The sequence below is a fragment of the Hesperophylax consimilis genome, chromosome 6, assembly GCF_061612785.1.
Source record: "Hesperophylax consimilis isolate HC1 chromosome 6, BYU_Hcon_1.0, whole genome shotgun sequence".
Lineage (NCBI taxonomy): Eukaryota > Metazoa > Arthropoda > Insecta > Trichoptera > Limnephilidae > Hesperophylax > Hesperophylax consimilis.
In genome coordinates this window covers 3428527-3449764 of record NC_142841.1, presented here as the reverse complement: position 1 = coordinate 3449764, position 21238 = coordinate 3428527, and the positions used below count along the sequence as shown (strand labels likewise).

General features: G+C 36.6%; 1 protein-coding gene across 1 annotated transcript in view; it reads right to left on the bottom strand.

Moving 5' to 3' along the window:
- Window positions 1-16183: 16183 nt before the first annotated feature.
- LOC149422845 (alkylglycerol monooxygenase-like) overlaps window positions 16184-21238 on the bottom strand; it is a 123936-nt gene continuing 118881 nt past the window's right edge. The window contains exon 10 of the mRNA XM_089632314.1: window positions 16184-21094. Within this exon, the coding sequence (XP_089488440.1) occupies window positions 20810-21094 (285 nt within the window). The 3' untranslated portion in view covers window positions 16184-20809. The remainder of the gene's footprint in view (window positions 21095-21238) is intronic.

The following is a 21238-nucleotide window of genomic DNA, read 5'->3' as shown; positions in this document are numbered from 1 at the left end:
TCACACCAACATTCAACGGGCGTATAAGATTCTAATCAGTAAGACCGTAATGCAAGGATTAATCGAGGATAATTCAGAAGACAGTACAACATTGTCATGTCCGTGCTCCATGAATAGCATGATCGCGCAGAGCAGGAGAATAGGACAATACAAAATTCTACCGAAACGCGGAACGCTGCGTAAATGGATACACGCAAAGATATTAGAAGAACGAGATATGCTATGTTGGCCGCCGGACCGTAGGCGGAGTACTACCTAATTAGGGTACTTTGAATACTATCGGGACGTGTACGCACAGAAATCTGTTCTCTATATTAGTGCGGATACCTTAGCGTAAGCGAAGGCGTGCAGTAGTATTGGTGAACAAAACCGGCGACACTGGGCAAAACAATTCCACACAGTATGAACTGCTCATAGCACATCTCGTTCTTCTAATATCTTTGGATACACGACTACGCGCGTTACGAGCGAGTTCGTGAAAAACATTAGGTTTTTCATACCAAGATGTATTGTAGTGATCCATTTACGTTACATTTTTAAGTTGAAATACGAGTACCGAGCGCCGAGAGCGACAAGAGTCGACATAAGTACTCGTGGCTATTTAATTATCCTACTGTCACGCAAGACAAAATCCTGCGGAGATTGCCCGTCTATCTCTGAGACAATATCTTGAATTATTGTTCTGTCCTCCATTACTTATCATACTAGGACAATGAGTCCGGAGCTGGGACAAGACAGTATTTACCTGTCGTTAAACAATGTATAATGATACAAGGTATTTGAATTTAAATCTCGTGATGTGGATCTGAGGCAGGCGGTTATAATTAAAAATTTGGAATGCCAGCTAAATGAAGGCATGAGAAACAAGGAGACAAGGTATTTAAATATAAATCTCATGTTATGGACCTATAGATAGAAGTGGTGTTTCGCCTTTTATCCAAAAGGGTATTTTGCAAGGGAGGTTTGCAAGGTCATATTAAAACGAAATAATGCTACATATGGCCTTTTTGTAATCGCAGAGGGTTGCTGTCTCTCATAGTGGGCGGTGCATTTTTCAAGAGGAAATAAAGCCATTATAGTGGGCTGAAGATCAGTGTTCTACTCACCGAGCGCATAGCAGTGATGATTGAAACAATAGTGCTTTCACGTCATATATTCAGCGATTGAAAGCCCGGCAAATGAAAATGCAATCAGACGACGATTCTTACTTTTAAAGTGCCTTTTTGATTTTTTCGTAAGTGATTAAATAGAAAAATATAACCGAGCCATCGTTCACCAAATTCGTAAATGACGGGACAATTTTACTAGTCATTACCGATCACACCAAAATAATTGGTTATGTCACACAACAAATCATTAATAACTTTCCTCGTCACACTCAAGTCATACAGAGATGTGACAAAAATTAATTGTTTGACTGTTTTCGAACGTGTGACCTAACCAGAAAACCCAGTAAGACAGCAAAAAGAAGTACATGTCGTTCAATATATATTTGATTATTTTTTTAATGCATACCGCACGTTTCTCATTATTTCTTCGTTCATATTAGTAAAGTACTAATATATTTAGAACTCGTATTTGACTTCTACTTTATTTATCCTGTTCGTGATCTGTAACATTACAATCAATGAAAACCAAATATTCGTCTCAAAGGCCGCCTTGCTTTGTTCTCCAACAACAACAGAGAATCTGAGCAAGAATACTAAGAAATTCATCATTCAGTAGTTTGAATATACGATTCATCAAACTAAACTCCATTCTACTGGAAAGGTGTATTACGCCAACGCACACCAATTCTACACTTGTATGTGTAAAGCAGGCACAAGAACTACTGTTCTTTCGGCGTTCCTATGCTAGTGAAAACCTTTAATGAAACTGAAAGTGGGAGAGGTATTGAGCAAGATTGGGGCAAATAGCTTGTGCAGGATAAAAAAGCTGCGAAAAAATAGCCGGAAACATAAATTCAATCAAATCAGCCTGTTTTGCATTTTGTAAACAAAAGAGCAATCAATTTTCATATAAACAATAATAATATAAAAATAAGAGTTTGTTCCAGAATTTATGCAGGGGTAGTACATTCCATATTTTACTAAACACTTTTTTTTAATAAAATTTACTGTCTCTAAGTACGGTTTCTAGTAGTTATCAGCTTTTATAAAGTACAGTGAGTTTAACTATGTTTAATAAACTTCATAAGGGTAGAATCGGAGCTAGGCCATGAAAGTTTTGGGTTTTTCATGAAAATGATAACTACCTGAACAACGCTGAAGGTTGTGAGTTTTTATAAAGAGGGTAAAAATCTGAATAATAAATGGAAGGCAGTTTTCAAAAAAGGAATAATAAGTCTGTAAGCGACGTAAGAGTGGGATAAACTGGGGAAATGTTGGACTTTATTTTCCATAAAAAGAAATTGTACGTGTGTAGGTTACCTTATACAAGGATTGCTTTTTATGCAAAATTTGACGGGAAGTGTGGTTATTCCAAGCTCTTTGACTGTTTTTAAACATATGAAAACACACAATATTTCAACGGCCTACACTGTTTTCGTGAGGTTACTTTGCCTCAGCCGTTTTATCGAGTTCTGACGGCATATACCAAACTCAAGAGCGAGTTCTCTTCATTGTTATAGAAATGCTAAAAACATATTTTTTTCTTATGCCATTCACTATTTTTTTGTAACAACATTAGTTTCTTTATTTGTTTTGTATTTTAAAAGAATAAATTTGTGAAAATACTTTTTCGAAATATAAAAATAAATATACATATAGCATAAAAGTCGTATATTACAGATTAATTTTGAATATCCCACGGAACTTGCTGAATGTTGTGTTGACTCGACCTCCTAATTGTCCTAACTCGCTTGAATGAGGTTTTTATACCTCTTTATCCCCAGCGTTCAGTTCGCTTTTGCAAAATGATATCGTGCTGAGCCTAGCTAACTCTGAACATCCCCCGCCCCTGCGATATTGGACGCAGTAAAATAAGGCCTTCGCTTTGGGGTTGATCTACAATAAATCCCTTAACTTCACGTTGTGTGATTTGTTAATTCGAAGTCCACCGTTATGGGGTGGTAGGTATTTAATGTCTCCTTTCCATGGTAACTCCCGGTTCTTTTTAGCCAAAGTGTGGGGAAAACGTCCATCGACCCTCAGCGAGTACTACAAGAAACGAGTACGTGTCTCACCTAACTTTCGAATACTGGACCCTATTGCTAATTGACCTAGTAGTTTCTATCATATCTCTACAATTTCCTTGTATCCTCGCCCTTACCTAATGTCCCCGTGTTTATAAATTCTAGATTGTGACATAGAACCGTACCCCCCCCCCCCCCCTCTTGTGTACGGGCTATTAAACCCTTCGTTGAATAGTGTGTTGTTTCCGCATAAGTACAGGGACTCTCCCGTCGACCTCTGTAACGATGTACTGAAACTAGATAAATGGATTTAGCTGTGGTTAGTAGACTTTGGGTGTTGCGGATGGAAGTGGAAACGAGAGAAAAGGAGATGGGAACGGATTGAATGACGAGAAAAAGGTTTTTTTTTTTGCAAACTGGGTCGGCACCTCACTGCCCCAAATGAAATGGTCGCTATTCTTCCAAATGCAAAACCCCAAGAACCAATACGTGTCTGGCTTTCCCCGAGGTCTGGTCTAACTTCTTCTTATAGTCGCCTTGACACCTCCGGACCGCTCACGTCAGAGGGAGAGATAATGCACCTGTTGGAATATCCCAAATCACCCCGCCCCGCTTCCTCCAACGGACTACTTTACTGACTGTAAAAGGGGAATTTTTCATTGCGTCCCTTGTCATGATGCTAAACGCGTGCATGTTTCAAATAGGTTTGTTCTGGTGAGGCTTTCAACGTCCACTAGCCGCCAGGCCTACTATCCACCTCACGAAGGTTGCTGCAAAGGATCTCGAGGGTTTTCCAGTCGAGTTGCATCAACCTCCGGGTAAACCCCGCTTTAGTATGTGTTCGTCCTCCGATTTTGAACCCTCGTTCATCACGCCGACGTCCCCTCCACGCGATTTTGAAAGACTTGGAGCCCGTTCAATTAAACGCCTTCGCAGCGAACCAAGGCCCAAACATTCCAACTTGACATTAATTTTCATACTGCCTCTCGTGTCCTCTCATCCGACCCGGTTCCGCGAAAAGGGATGACCTTCCGAACTCTTCGTTATTCTCCATACAACGTTGACGCCCCGAAATCGCGTGATGAGGAAAGTAGAAAATCTTCTGAGCCGAGGAAGTTGTGTGCTTTCCCAAGACAGCTTACGGACAACATACTCCAACGGTGAGTTCTAAGCCGAGGCCAAAGGTATTTAGGAATTTGTTAGTGAACATATAAGGTTATACAAATATTATTAATTTTATTTTTTTATTTGTTTTGAGCATGAGTTGGTTGCAGCTAGTCGCTTCCATGTTGATTTGAGGTGCCTCTGCGCGGCCGCCAACTCGGTAGAGTGTACGACTTTTGTCGTCAGGCACGGACGTCGAGTGATTTATGGGGTCCCTTTTCTTCCTTTTGGGTCGTGTGTCGCCACTAACTGCTTACAAATAAGTAGGTCATTGGCCTCGTGCTAAACACAGCTGTTAGAAGCAAGCAAACAGTTCTAAATGTGATACTATTTTATCAGTTGCAGCCCCATCTTCGTCGGAATTTTAACGTTCTGGAAATATATATTCATGCAAGATCACTCACCCAAAATCGTTATATTACCAGTCCAGTCGGGATATCGACGACATGTACATTAATCCGCGTCCAGGAACTGTAGGTATGAGTAGAAGCCCCTAAGCCGTTAAAGGTTCGTATTAAATTCGAAATCGGTTCTCTATGTCACCCGTCTACTCGCCGGTAGAAACAATAACCATATTGTATCTAATTTTTCTAGCTAAAATTTCTACTTTCATACGCCGCTCCGTAGATAGCACATAAATTACCTGATACTAGAATTCGGAATGTTTAAGCGGATCATTTCTTTCAATAGAATGATCTCTTCCTCCCTAACCGTAAATTGATAGTTGACATGCATCGGTATCTGTTGGCCTCCACTGTACCTAATCTAGATATCTCCCCCTAACGACTATTTTAGAGTATCTAAGTAAGTATTTGCCGAGATCTACCCAAACTCCCTCCCCCTCCCTAGAACCTTTCATATATTATTTGCCACGTTCACTTCGATTTTTTCACTAAATTCTTATATCGTGTAAACCGTTAAAATCCTTCCCGTGTTCGCAAGGAAAACACTGTCTATACCCCCAATTCAAATGAGCAATTTACTCTACGTTTTATATATTGGAAATTAATTATTATTAATTTTGACCAGAAGGTCCACATGTGATTTACGAATGATGTATTTAGCTCTTATTAAATTCTTCTCTCCGAGTAAATTCATTCGCCGCGTTTCTACACGATTTTTATTATTATTTTTTGATTAATGTACGCTGTCTCTTCAATTTCACAAAATTTTTAGAACTTTGTCTTAGCCGTTTTCGTCAGGTCATTTAATAGTTATTATGGTTCTCTATTTTTTTCTCCTCTAATGGCACACGCGTTATTATTAAACATTACTGCAGTTGAGTTTCATCGTTCTATATTAGTCCAAACCAAGAGACTCCAACCCGTGAATTTGGTATTGTCTAATTATGAGTCACCCCTTTTCCTTTGGTTGAATCTAATTAAATTTTAAAACACTCCAATTATTTCAATTAATATTAAAAGCACTCTAACTTCATGAAAATACCTTGATTTTCTAAACTCACAACTTCACTACATTTAAAACTCTATAAGTTTAGTTTAAAATGGCACACAAAAGATATCACGACGTAAGGATCTCGAAGACCGACTCCAACCAAGTTAAAACGAAAAAGCCCCGATTCCCTCCAAACAACGCTATTTAATAATGTTTTCTTTCGAATAAATCGACTTAAAATTTGTGCGACTTTCGTCTTTATGAATTCGAGGTTTCACTCCCCGTTAAGTTTAGAATTGCATAATCCCGTTTCAGATTTTTTTTGTTCTCGCCTTCCGAGTTGGGGTAAACACCTACCCTCTGCCGAGACGGGTACAGGCGTGTACTCGGTGACCTGACTTCCGGGCGCCCTCCCGTAAATGATTTTCGGCGATGTAGATTATTGCGCAAAATTATTTGATTATTTTTTCTCGTACGCGTGTTGTGTCCGTAATATTGGTTGATTTCCGGCCTATAGACTAGGTGTAGCTCATTTCTATATCGTTGTTTTCGAAATCTTTCCGAGAAATTCGCTATTGATATCGATAATATAATCGATAAATTATCCCAACTAACGGAAGCTTTTCACCTATTATGTCCAGCGCTTGCGCAATCCAGTATCCTTCCTTGTGTGCTGCCTTCTAGCATTTGATTGGTGTCTACACGATCCGTGGGTGATCCCAGGACACATATACCTTCCTCTCGGTGATGACATACGTAGGCATTCGTTCCAAAATTTGATTCGACACGTTTTTTGTAATTTCGCCTACCTGTTTTGACTCTTTTCGTGATATCCGCCGCATATCTTCTGGTAATTTTTCGTAACCCATCGCTGTCCACTACCCGAGTCGGTGACACCTCTTCCATCATGAGCTAAACTACCTTTCGGGTTTCTTTTCGATTCCTGGTCCTTCCTTTTCGGTGATCTACGCCCAGTACATCCCTGTTTTTACAGTTTTTTTGCGTCTAGTTTTAGCCCAACCCATATACTCTTTTCTCGCTTCATCCAGGAATTTAAATATATTATCCTCGTAACTTTGTTTACGCGCAAAAAAAGGTCGTAGAATTTTGATCGTTAATCAAAGACTTCGTGACCCATTAACTTTTATGTCTTTTCTTAATTACCCAACTTGCATCTCCCCCGTGTTAATATAATTAGGCAATTTCGGCCAAACATCCCATCTTAAGTTAAAATTCGTGTCCATTGTCAACACTTGAAATAGCACTCAGAACCTCAGCGATCGTAAACAATTCTCTCTATGAGGATCACCTCGTAATATGTCTTCTGGACCAAAACATTCTAAAAAACCATCTTCTTTCGCCAAACCGTCACCCCCCTGTTTCGTTATCGATGGTTGGGTATCGCTTCGTTTCTACCTTAGAATGCAAATTTATCGTCGTTCTCCAAGTGCCCTTACACGCATCGTGAGACCGGATCCCAAGGTTAGCTCAACAGTAAATCAACCTAGAGTGTTTCGTGTCTTTAGACCGCCCTTAGTCTCCGTGATTGGCGAAAAATTATTTAATTGATTTTGGGAATGATCTGATTCGTTGAGCTCCATCACGCCTCTTTTCAATTATTACGTGGTTAACACCTATTACCGACGTAGGTTTCTATAATAAAGCTTCTAGTATGTCCCAGAGATGTCCATAGTCTGTTCGTTTCTCCCTATTCTCTGAACGTATTTTAATTTATGAAAAAAAAAATTCTTTACGTTCCTTTACCCCAAACAGGTCCATTACAGCCTCCCTTTAGTAAGGATTACAGCGGATAAACACGTTTTGGTGTTTATTTGGTGAAATCATTACTAACAATAGGTTTAGATTGACTCATTTTTCTTCCTTTTCCAAATTTTTTTTTTCGTACTCCAAAGGTTGCGTACCCCTTACCTCCCTAAGAGGAGATGTTCCTATTTTCCCTAAATGCAAAATAAATTCTAGAATGGGTCTTTTCCTTTTTTTTTCTTTCCAATCTTCCGTTAATTTTTGGCTTATCTGCTTCCCACGAAGTTCGCCCCTGTACGTGTCTTAACTCAAATGCCTTTAAACAAAACGTAAGGCACAATGCCATTCATAAATCTGCCGCCTCCTACCACTCGTGATTTCATTAAGACGAAACACGGTTTCATTTGTCACAAAACTCGTAACTTTGCTTTATATTCTAGGCGCTTCGTCAGTAGACGTGTTTCCTCTTAACTACACATTTATGGCTAAGTTTTTGTTGCACCCCCAAAGGGTCGAAGCAAAGTTCTATGGGTACCTGACTGAAGTCTCGGTTGTATGTTTTTTTTTCCATGATGGTATGCACGCAACATGAATCTATTTAAAACGCGTAGCTATTTTGCATGTGGTTTTTTTTTCTGTTTTTTTTTTAATTCTCGCGTGACTATAATTTTTTTCGTTTTCCTTAATAAATAATAATCCGTATGTGTGGCCGGTTATCAATAAGCCTTGATAAAACTTGAATTGGATTAAATCTGGTTTATTGAATTGGACACGCAACCTCCCTAAAACTGCACTTACGTGTCCTAGATGTTCATCGAAATTTCCGCACAAATATATGACTAAGTCATCCAAGCAGTAGCTTTGCGAGACTACCTATCTTTTGTTTTAATATTCGTATTGTACCGAACGTGTTTTGTTTACTTGTTGAACTAATTGAAACGGATTTATTTATTCTTATTCACAGAATTTAGTCACTATTTCACGCTGTAGTTTTTCTCACAATATCACTGTTTTCACTTTATTCAAATATTAAGTTAGATTATATCCAATGGTTGTAACTATTCACTTCACAAGAACACTGCATTTATTTCACCGAAAAACATCCGTTACGTAACGAACTTAAGTATTTGATAGTAATCACCGGTAATGTTCACTGTAGGTTCAATGAACTCGTCGTGGTACGCAAACGTATTGTATCCCTGCTTGTACTCACTACGTTTAATTTAAACCTTTACGAAAACATAACAAAATAATTATTATCTTCCCTCTCTCACAATCCCGGCTGTCCCGATTCGTAACCAAGTCAAATCTCACTAGTCTTCGGTTTACATTATTATTATTATTATCCCACACTTTCTCCCTCTTTATATTGCTTGCTAGGTATCGAAAAACCGTTATCTACCGACCATTTTGTAATATACACATTCCGAGACTACCGAAGTCTGCACGCATAACGTTTCCAAACTACGTCGTACAAAAGCGCATACAATATCTGTTATCTGCTATCACCACCCATTGCAAAGTTTAACTCTATGTTAAGAGGATAGACGGATCCCTTTTGTATGAAAGCTTGTATTTTTGAAGCTGTCTCCTTCGACCGGTTAGGTTTCCCCTTAATATCGCTCTATCCAAAGATAACAAACCGTTTTTACCTAATACAAGTGGTCTCGTAAATGCTCGGTGGATATTTTTTCTTTCTAAGATTTATGGCCCGACCGTTGTAAATCATGAAAAGGTCTATTAGTTCCTTGTAGTTTGCAATAATTTTCAAGTGACATGAGTCAATGAGTCTCTTCAAAACGACAGACAGATATTAGTACGGTTTTTACCCATTTTTGTAAGGCATTTAAAATGTTTGAATAATATTCATTTCATATTATTTTTTTTAAAAGCGGTCTACAAAAATACTAGTCAGATGCTTTACGTTTCACCATCTAAATGCGAGCCCTTCTCAAATTATGGTCATTTAACTGATTTGTATATTTTTTCTTATCGAAGGTTGGCGTACATTTCGCAATATCAACTAATACAAATCTCCACTCAAATAAAGATTCCGTAATCAACTTGTCTATTTATTTATTTTCTCTTTTTTTTTCTCATGAAATGTTGATTAACATCAGCTTACGTTTTTTTTTTTTTTTCCATTTAACTGCGTAACCTTTCCCTTTTATTATTAGTCTCGTGAAAAGTACTCAATTTATATTATTCGTTACTAACTACCGTATTGTGTATTAATTCTCTTTATTCATTTGTACGGCGCGCCTGAGGCGACTTTACCCGAAACGGCGCCACACAAGTCCCAACAAACAGCCGACTGACATCCCTGCCGCGTTCAGAGCGATAAATCTACCACCGTCTGTAGATCTGTTAGAGTAGGTAACCTTTTTTTCCCACTATTGTCCGGTGCCTTGCCGTCTCCATCGTAAGTAATTAAATCATAAATGACACTAGAGTCTAACAGTGCGTCCAGCTTAATTTTTGTTCACCTGTCTAGACTATTTTACAACTGACCCACATTCGTTTCGACCTATTTTTTTTTCTATTCGCTCCTGACATGTTTTTTTTCCATTTTTTTTCTTGAGACACCATACTCGTACCTCTATCGCTTATAAGGTCAATGAAGCCACCCCAACTTGTAAAACTCTCGGCTCCTGGTTCTCAAGGCACCAAATGTGTTGACTCGACCTCCTAATTGTCCTAACTCGCTTGAATGAGGTTTTTATACCTCTTTATCCCCAGCGTTCAGTTCGCTTTTGCAAAATGATATCGTGCTGAGCCTAGCTAACTCTGAACATCCCCCGCCCCTGCGATATTGGACGCAGTAAAATAAGGCCTTCGCTTTGGGGTTGATCTACAATAAATCCCTTAACTTCACGTTGTGTGATTTGTTAATTCGAAGCCCACCGTTATGGGGTGGTAGGTATTTAATGTCTCCTTTCCATGGTAACTCCCGGTTCTTTTTAGCCAAAGTGTGGGGAAAACGTCCATCGACCCTCAGCGAGTACTACAAGAAACGAGTACGTGTCTCACCTAACTTTCGAATACTGGACCCTATTGCTAATTGACCTAGTAGTTTCTATCATATCTCTACAATTTCCTTGTATCCCCGCCCTTACCTAATGTCCCCGTGTTTATAAATTCTAGATTGTGACATAGAACCGTACCCCCCCCCCCCCTCTTGTGTACGGGCTATTAAACCCTTCGTTGAATAGTGTGTTGTTTCCGCATAAGTACAGGGACTCTCCCGTCGACCTCTGTAACGATGTACTGAAACTAGATAAATGGATTTAGCTGTGGTTAGTAGACTTTGGGTGTTGCGGATGGAAGTGGAAACGAGAGAAAAGGAGATGGGAACGGATTGAATGACGAGAAAAAGGTTTTTTTTTTGCAAACTGGGTCGGCACCTCACTGCCCCAAATGAAATGGTCGCTATTCTTCCAAATGCAAAACCCCAAGAACCAATACGTGTCTGGCTTTCCCCGAGGTCTGGTCTAACTTCTTCTTATAGTCGCCTTGACACCTCCGGACCGCTCACGTCAGAGGGAGAGATAATGCACCTGTTGGAATATCCCAAATCACCCCGCCCCGCTTCCTCCAACGGACTACTTTACTGACTGTAAAAGGGGAATTTTTCATTGCGTCCCTTGTCATGATGCTAAACGCGTGCATGTTTCAAATAGGTTTGTTCTGGTGAGGCTTTCAACGTCCACTAGCCGCCAGGCCTACTATCCACCTCACGAAGGTTGCTGCAAAGGATCTCGAGGGTTTTCCAGTCGAGTTGCATCAACCTCCGGGTAAACCCCGCTTTAGTATGTGTTCGTCCTCCGATTTTGAACCCTCGTTCATCACGCCGACGTCCCCTCCACGCGATTTTGAAAGACTTGGAGCCCGTTCAATTAAACGCCTTCGCAGCGAACCAAGGCCCAAACATTCCAACTTGACATTAATTTTCATACTGCCTCTCGTGTCCTCTCATCCGACCCGGTTCCGCGAAAAGGGATGACCTTCCGAACTCTTCGTGATTCTCCATACAACGTTGACGCCCCGAAATCGCGTGATGAGGAAAGTAGAAAATCTTCTGAGCCGAGGAAGTTGTGTGCTTTCCCAAGACAGCTTACGGACAACATACTCCAACGGTGAGTTCTAAGCCGAGGCCAAAGGTATTTAGGAATTTGTTAGTGAACATATAAGGTTATACAAATATTATTAATTTTATTTTTTTATTTGTTTTGAGCATGAGTTGGTTGCAGCTAGTCGCTTCCATGTTGATTTGAGGTGCCTCTGCGCGGCCGCCAACTCGGTAGAGTGTACGACTTTTGTCGTCAGGCACGGACGTCGAGTGATTTATGGGGTCCCTTTTCTTCCTTTTGGGTCGTGTGTCGCCACTAACTGCTTACAAATAAGTAGGTCATTGGCCTCGTGCTAAACACAGCTGTTAGAAGCAAGCAAACAGTTCTAAATGTGATACTATTTTATCAGTTGCAGCCCCATCTTCGTCGGAATTTTAACGTTCTGGAAATATATATTCATGCAAGATCACTCACCCAAAATCGTTATATTACCAGTCCAGTCGGGATATCGACGACATGTACATTAATCCGCGTCCAGGAACTGTAGGTATGAGTAGAAGCCCCTAAGCCGTTAAAGGTTCGTATTAAATTCGATATCGGTTCTCTATGTCACCCGTCTACTCGCCGGTAGAAACAATAACCATATTGTATCTAATTTTTCCAGCTAAAATTTCTACTTTCATACGCCGCTCCGTAGATAGCACATAAATTACCTGATACTAGAATTCGGAATGTTTAAGCGGATCATTTCTTTCAATAGAATGATCTCTTCCTCCCTAACCGTAAATTGATAGTTGACATGCATCGGTATCTGTTGGCCTCCACTGTACCTAATCTAGATATCTCCCCCTAACGACTATTTTAGAGTATCTAAGTAAGTATTTGCCGAGATCTACCCAAACTCCCTCCCCCTCCCTAGAACCTTTCATATATTATTTGCCACGTTCACTTCGATTTTTTCACTAAATTCTTATATCGTGTAAACCGTTAAAATCCTTCCCGTGTTCGCAAGGAAAACACTGTCTATACCCCCAATTCAAATGAGCAATTTACTCTACGTTTTATATATTGGAAATTAATTATTATTAATTTTGACCAGAAGGTCCACATGTGATTTACGAATGATGTATTTAGCTCTTATTAAATTCTTCTCTCCGAGTAAATTCATTCGCCGCGTTTCTACACGATTTTTATTATTATTTTTTGATTAATGTACGCTGTCTCTTCAATTTCACAAAATTTTTAGAACTTTGTCTTAGCCGTTTTCGTCAGGTCATTTAATAGTTATTATGGTTCTCTATTTTTTTCTCCTCTAATGGCACACGCGTTATTATTAAACATTACTGCAGTTGAGTTTCATCGTTCTATATTAGTCCAAACCAAGAGACTCCAACCCGTGAATTTGGTATTGTCTAATTATGAGTCACCCCTTTTCCTTTGGTTGAATCTAATTAAATTTTAAAACACTCCAATTATTTCAATTAATATTAAAAGCACTCTAACTTCATGAAAATACCTTGATTTTCTAAACTCACAACTTCACTACATTTAAAACTCTATAAGTTTAGTTTAAAATGGCACACAAAAGATATCACGACGTAAGGATCTCGAAGACCGACTCCAACCAAGTTAAAACGAAAAAGCCCCGATTCCCTCCAAACAACGCTATTTAATAATGTTTTCTTTCGAATAAATCGACTTAAAATTTGTGCGACTTTCGTCTTTATGAATTCGAGGTTTCACTCCCCGTTAAGTTTAGAATTGCATAATCCCGTTTCAGATTTTTTTTGTTCTCGCCTTCCGAGTTGGGGTAAACACCTACCCTCTGCCGAGACGGGTACAGGCGTGTACTCGGTGACCTGACTTCCGGGCGCCCTCCCGTAAATGATTTTCGGCGATGTAGATTATTGCGCAAAATTATTTGATTATTTTTTCTCGTACGCGTGTTGTGTCCGTAATATTGGTTGATTTCCGGCCTATAGACTAGGTGTAGCTCATTTCTATATCGTTGTTTTCGAAATCTTTCCGAGAAATTCGCTATTGATATCGATAATATAATCGATAAATTATCCCAACTAACGGAAGCTTTTCACCTATTATGTCCAGCGCTTGCGCAATCCAGTATCCTTCCTTGTGTGCTGCCTTCTAGCATTTGATTGGTGTCTACACGATCCGTGGGTGATCCCAGGACACATATACCTTCCTCTCGGTGATGACATACGTAGGCATTCGTTCCAAAATTTGATTCGACACGTTTTTTGTAATTTCGCCTACCTGTTTTGACTCTTTTCGTGATATCCGCCGCATATCTTCTGGTAATTTTTCGTAACCCATCGCTGTCCACTACCCGAGTCGGTGACACCTCTTCCATCATGAGCTAAACTACCTTTCGGGTTTCTTTTCGATTCCTGGTCCTTCCTTTTCGGTGATCTACGCCCAGTACATCCCTGTTTTTACAGTTTTTTTGCGTCTAGTTTTAGCCCAACCCATATACTCTTTTCTCGCTTCATCCAGGAATTTCAATATATTATCCTCGTAACTTTGTTTACGCGCAAAAAAAGGTCGTAGAATTTTGATCGTTAATCAAAGACTTCGTGACCCATTAACTTTTATGTCTTTTCTTAATTACCCAACTTGCATCTCCCCCGTGTTAATATAATTAGGCAATTTCGGCCAAACATCCCATCTTAAGTTAAAATTCGTGTCCATTGTCAACACTTGAAATAGCACTCAGAACCTCAGCGATCGTAAACAATTCTCTCTATGAGGATCACCTCGTAATATGTCTTCTGGACCAAAACATTCTAAAAAACCATCTTCTTTCGCCAAACCGTCACCCCCCTGTTTCGTTATCGATGGTTGGGTATCGCTTCGTTTCTACCTTAGAATGCAAATTTATCGTCGTTCTCCAAGTGCCCTTACACGCATCGTGAGACCGGATCCCAAGGTTAGCTCAACAGTAAATCAACCTAGAGTGTTTCGTGTCTTTAGACCGCCCTTAGTCTCCGTGATTGGCGAAAAATTATTTAATTGATTTTGGGAATGATCTGATTCGTTGAGCTCCATCACGCCTCTTTTCAATTATTACGTGGTTAACACCTATTACCGACGTAGGTTTCTATAATAAAGCTTCTAGTATGTCCCAGAGATGTCCATAGTCTGTTCGTTTCTCCCTATTCTCTGAACGTATTTTAATTTATGAAAAAAAAAATTCTTTACGTTCCTTTACCCCAAACAGGTCCATTACAATGTTTCATTCGAAGTCATACAAATTCTGGGGTAGATTTGCATAAATCACGTCAGAATAGAATTAAATATAATATTACAGAAATAGCGGTTGTAAGTTATTTTAACTGCGTATTATGGAGGTGATTACACCAAATTATGCCTTCTCCCTTCGGGCCTTACAAGAGGGCTAATATATCACTGCTTTGTGAAGGAATGAAATCTATTTTGTTAACTTACCCTTTTCTTGTGAAATATAATATAATGTGTTTCACGGTTTTATAAATTCTTAAGAATTCCAGAAAATATCTTCTCTTTCTGGTGATAATTTAATAACGTCTGTGAACATTAAAGTTGATACACACAGAAAAAAACAATTATATGGTTTTGTTAAAATATGTTTTTTTGTTTTTGTTTTTGGTGGTTTGTTGTAATTTATTGTCTGTACACCTATTCAATTTTTTTTGTATTAAGTCTGTGCAGGAGGTAAAATATTTGCACATGGAGAAGAATAAAGTATTGCTTATTTATTAAAAATCTTCATTTTTTTTAAACTTAATGAGTAACACCTTAAATTGTAATATTTGACAATTGAAGAAAATATTAGCGATTCTTTAATAAAAAATTGAAATTGAAAAATCGATCTTGATAATGATAGCAGCCAGTAAAATGTGTGGTGAGAAAATTATATAAAATGTTTGTAGTTCTTCTTCGAAGCATGATACAGTAAAATATGGGTCCCATTAGCTCAGTTGTTAGAGTGGCGCCCCGGAAGGCGAGGGTCCTGAGCTCTAGTCCTTGATGCGACCTATCTTTTTATGATTTTTCTTTTCAAATATTCGTTTAAGAATCGCTTATATTGTCTTCAATAAATAAATATTAAAAATCTCTTCAAATTATTGGTAATCTGGTTAAAAACGGGATTGCAAGCCGTTTCCTGTTATTTTTTTAGTAAATTCTTAATGTATCTGAACACGTGTTCATGCACCTGCATTTTCTTTGCTAATATGTAATGACGTAATGCGAAAGTATTAGGATTTTTACGAACACGAGTTCCGACACCGTGATAATATATTAGTTAATCAGGATACCTATTAATACATTCGTTAAAGGCCTGCAATCCCGTTTTTAACCGAATAACAAGAAATAAGGTTTAAGCCGGTCTCTGAGTAATTCATGTTGTGGTAGTGTATCGTGTCTTTCCACGTCGTGAAAACGACCCGTTTGCGTTCTTACAAAAAATATTTATTTATTTTATTATCAAAGTTGGTAAATAAACAAAGAATTTTTTTCTAATAATATATTTAACATAAATAACAAGGGTTTTTTCAAACATGAATACTGGTTTTAATTTAAACTTAACGCATATAATATTTAATACTTTCTATTGACTATGTCTTATAATAAAAGTAATTCACAATATTTAAATATTTAATACTTTCTATTGACTATGTCTTATAATAAAAGTAATTCACAATACGCATTCTACCCTGTGTCAAATATTTATACATGTTATATTTCAGTCAGATGATACCACTAATTAATTATAATTATTATTTCTAAAAAAAATAATTTTTTGCACTAAAACTAATTCTAACAATATAAAAACGCAAATGGTCACAAAAAGCTAACGAGATAGCTACGATGCGCATTCTTTGAGGTAATTTTTTTTTTTTACATTTCGCTGTTAAAAACGATTTCACTTTCCACGGGAAAAAAACAAAATCCCGAGCAAAGTCTAAAAGGCTTTTTTTGATTTCTGATAATTTTTTCTGGGAGATGTCTAATTCTAGAAAATACTTTTTTTTTATTTCGTAGTTTTTCACTGAAAAAAAATATTTGCGCCTTTAGAAAATAAATTGTAAGGTCTGTATTATTTTTAAAGATAAATTTATTTTTACAATGCAAAGTTTTATGCAAAGCACAAAGGAAAAAAATATTATTAACAATAATTTTTAGTCTGAAACACCCATATAAATTGAAAAAATCTTCCGAGAAAAAAATTATCAAAAAACTATTAATTATTAAATTATCCTTTATGGTTTGCATAAAAACCTTGTCATGTTAACAAAAGTTGTTCTGTCTTGTAGACAGGTCAATATTCCTAATAGGAAATTTAGTATTTATCAAAAATAAAGTTGGTTGTGGAAACAACCAACTTTTTTCAACTGGAAAGTTGAATAAATCTAAAATGCAATAATTGTTGAGTAAAATACTAGTGTATATTGAATTATTTTACGGTTTACAATAAACTGACGTAGCATAGTGGCTTAGTGCACTCGACCGCACTTGGAAGGCTACAGGCTGATAATTATTTTTTGGGATAATTTTGAAAATTGGTATTATTAAGATGCATATGTTATTATTGTTATTAATTTTATAAGTTAAAAATAATCTTAGCTACTAAACAAATACAACCATACCATCAAAAAACAACATTTTACAAACACTTCCATTCTACTGAACTAATGCATTATGATAACTATATTTATTCATTTCGATCTTAACACACATCATAAACACTCATATTCTACTGAACTAATGCGTGATGATAACTATATGTATTAATTTCGATCTTAACACACATCACGAACAATTCCATTCTACTGAACTAATGCGTTATGATAAATATATTTATTTATTATTTTGAATTATTTAAGGATGCGGGTTGAACATAATTATCCAAAGGCACATTTCAATCTATAATATCAAATTTATTTTTCGTACCCTGCTCTTATTATTATTTTTCTAAGAATCTGTTCTAAAAAAACACTGGACTGAAACAAATCAACACACTTAAATATATTGTACTTACTTTCAAATATTGACTTTTCACAATTATGTTATTATGAAAACATTCTTACTAAATTCATAACTTAACAACATTTATTCAGTAAACACTGAAAGTGCTAAAAAATATAGGATATCAGGGTGTACACAATACACATATACAATCTCCTTCCCTCTAACAGTATATTGAATAAACATATTTAGGAGAATAAAAACTGTTTATTTTGAGATTAGTGGACAAAATAAAAATCTACTTAAATAATAATATATTACGTCTGTAATAAAGAATAATATTTTAATGATTTAATTAACTGTTGATTGGAACTCAAGAATTCAAGTGTCATTTACAAAATTGGAACTGAGAGTGTCAAGAATTCAGACAAGCCACGAAGTTCTTACTAATAATATAAATTTGAAATGGGTGTTTCTTCTCTTTTAATATCTTAGTGTTAAACTTGACAATAAAAGTCGGATTCCAATTTTTTTCATTTTCAAGAAAGCGGTATTTACCAACTAGATTTATGAATGATTAAATTCAAAAGGAATATTTTTTTATAATGTTTCAACAAAAACATATTATTATGTTATAATGAAAATTGATAATATTAGTTTTTACGTCGGGCAAATAATTTATAAATACTTACAGCATCAAGAATGCTGGAATAGGGTAATTTGATTAGTTATTTTATTCTCGAAATAAATACAACGGTGAAGGTATTCCTATGTTTGACGATTAAATTTTCTATAACAATTAAAAATGTGCCATTTTGGATTTGCAGCCAAAATGACGCGTTCGTTTTTTTTCGTCGGTTTGGTGGCGTTTACGTTACGCCTGGCAACGTTGGTTCTTCCGCTTTACCAGGAATTAGCGGTTTCTATGTCACAATGACGTTGTAGCCAGTTGGAACCGTTTAGAAATGTACAGTTTTAGAGTGTTTTTTAAATCAACCATTATAAATACCAATATTGAAAATTCACACTTTTAATGTGATAATCATAATCAAAAAAATTATTATTAAATCTTCTACACATTTTAACGATAATTAATCGTAGTTTATTAAAATATCCATTATAATATCCAATGATTTTTCGTGGGTCTGCGCTAGTAATGTAATAAATTAGATTGCAAATTATAAAAGCCTTATTATACGTAAATAGACTATTCAGAAGCTCGGAAATATTTGAATTAATATGTACAACAATATTCCCCAGGATAAACTTGTGTGCTTAGCTGATAAGACCGGATATTTACTTTCGACTGATTTATTTAGGTTCTCTTCAAAGCCGAATTGAAGACCCTCTTGTTCTTCTTCTAATAAATATTTTACATGAGCAAATCGAGGAACACATTTAAACACAGTTTTTTTTTAAAGTTATTTATATTTTATTTCTTCTAAAGTGTTTTAGGGGCTATATCTCACATGATGGACGAGCCTTGAACACTTGAAATTACATAAGTATTAGTTATTATTGAACTAGTACTATCTGCCATTTGTGCGCGTGTAAGGAAACGGTTATTCAAATTGCATACGCATCAGTTATTATTGAACTAGTACTATCTGCCATCTGTACGCGTGGAAGGAAATGGTTATTTAAATTGCATATGCATCAGTTATTATTGAACTAGTACTATCTGCTATTTGTAAGCGTGTAAGGAAACGGTTATTCAAATCTCCACTAATATATGATTGAAGATTTTCAGGGCTAGTATTGTCGTGATTAATGTTTGAGTTATTATGCCGTGTTACACTACCTCCTTCTTTAGCCAACATTTCAAAACCGAAATTCACAAATACCCGATAATATTAATCGACTCAATGCGACGGGCCTAAACATAATTCATTTTACATTATAGTTACTAGCGTTAACAAAAGATGAGTGTTTTGTGAACACCTCACTAGGAGAACCTGTGCTAAGGTGTTCGCGTGTTTCAGGTAAAGTGTTATTATGCCGTCATAAGTAAAAACACAGCACCGTCCTTGAGATTATTAAGGAGGATATTCATTACGTGGTTCCACCAATGGCGGCAGTATTGTATACACATCAGGTTAGTAGCAGTTACAGTACATCGTAATATTACATGTAGTCACAATTTAGTGTATTGAAAAAGATACTACATGTACTTAATAATACAGTTTCGACGCATTGCAAACAAAAAAAAAGTAGATCATAATTAATACAAGTATTTAAAAACAATACCAAATAATTATAGAATAAAAATCTATTTAGTTGATCTAAAAATATAAAATATATGATAATTACAATGTGTTATGTTTTAATAGTTCTTGAAAACTGGTACTGGCAACTATACAAAAACTAAACGCCAAAAACCACATTCATTTCACTAATGTGTACACTGAAATATCAGCCGTAAGAGAATTAACGCGCAAAACACGATATCATTTCTACATACATAAACACACACTATTTACACATCTTCCCTGATAAATAATGGATACCGTAACGATGTCTAAAGAGAATGAGGAACTGTAACACGGCATAATATCCCAAAAAATATATTCACGACAAATCCGCACTGTTATTTTCCGTAGATTTTCGCTTGATTAGGGTCGATATCATAATTTTGTAGAAAATCACTGCAGAAATTTTGTAAGATTTTAATTCCATTTGCTTTTTAACATCTATTTGAATTTCACTTTTGTATAGACTAGTTGTCGATGACAATGCATTCTATCAAATTTTGATGGCATTCACGCATACACACGCGCTCACACGCGAATTTTATTAGGTCTTATGTATTATAAGTAAAAAAAGACAATTACATAGATCAAGCTGATTAAAGGTGTAATTTTTTTTTTTTTAATATAATAACTTTTTTAATATCTGACGATTTTTTAATATCTGTTTATACTACTGAACCGAGTTTCAAGTTTAATAATTCAAGTAAGGAATAATACTAATGTTAAAATAAATAAAATATAAAGTTTTTATGCCTACCATGTAAAATCTCACATAAATAATTCATAGAAGCATTACATTTATACAATTATCGTTTCATAATGCACTAGTAATATTATTGATGAAAACAGATACTATCATCCAACACAAATACAAAATTAAATACCGAATCGGCATTTATTTTGTGAACATCTTTGCTTCCAATTCGGTCACCCGGCCAAATAAAATTCACCATAAAAAGCCGCATTTTGAAAAGTTTTTTTCAAAAACGTTCTTTTAAACGTGGTTTGAAAATCGTATTTTCAATAACAATCACAAACAAATTAATTCCTGGTTTGTTTGGTTTAGTTCAATCATTCAGTTTTTCGTCTTTCGTTTTCTTTTTGATTTCCATTATCTTGAAACCATAAAGGCACCACCAAACGCAAGACATAACGTAGAAGAGTAGGAGAGGGACCATTCTGGTCTTGTCCCAGCCCGCAGCGATGTATTTCTGGGTGAGGAATGCGAAGATCAGACAGCGAAGAAGTTCAAGGAACACCGCCTTGGGCCTTCGGTCGAACATCATGCCGATGGTAGTCAGAGAGGATAGAATGTAGATGACGAATCCAAACACGGAGAGAGGAGTCATACCCTGGAACAAGAGAAATGTTGTTGTTATTGTGGGAATTGGTGCAAGAAAGAATCGAACAGCAAAATCAATAAATATTTATTGACAAGGGAAATCGTAACGTACGTTCCAGGCTACGCGTTTATACATGGCATTATTCTATGTAAA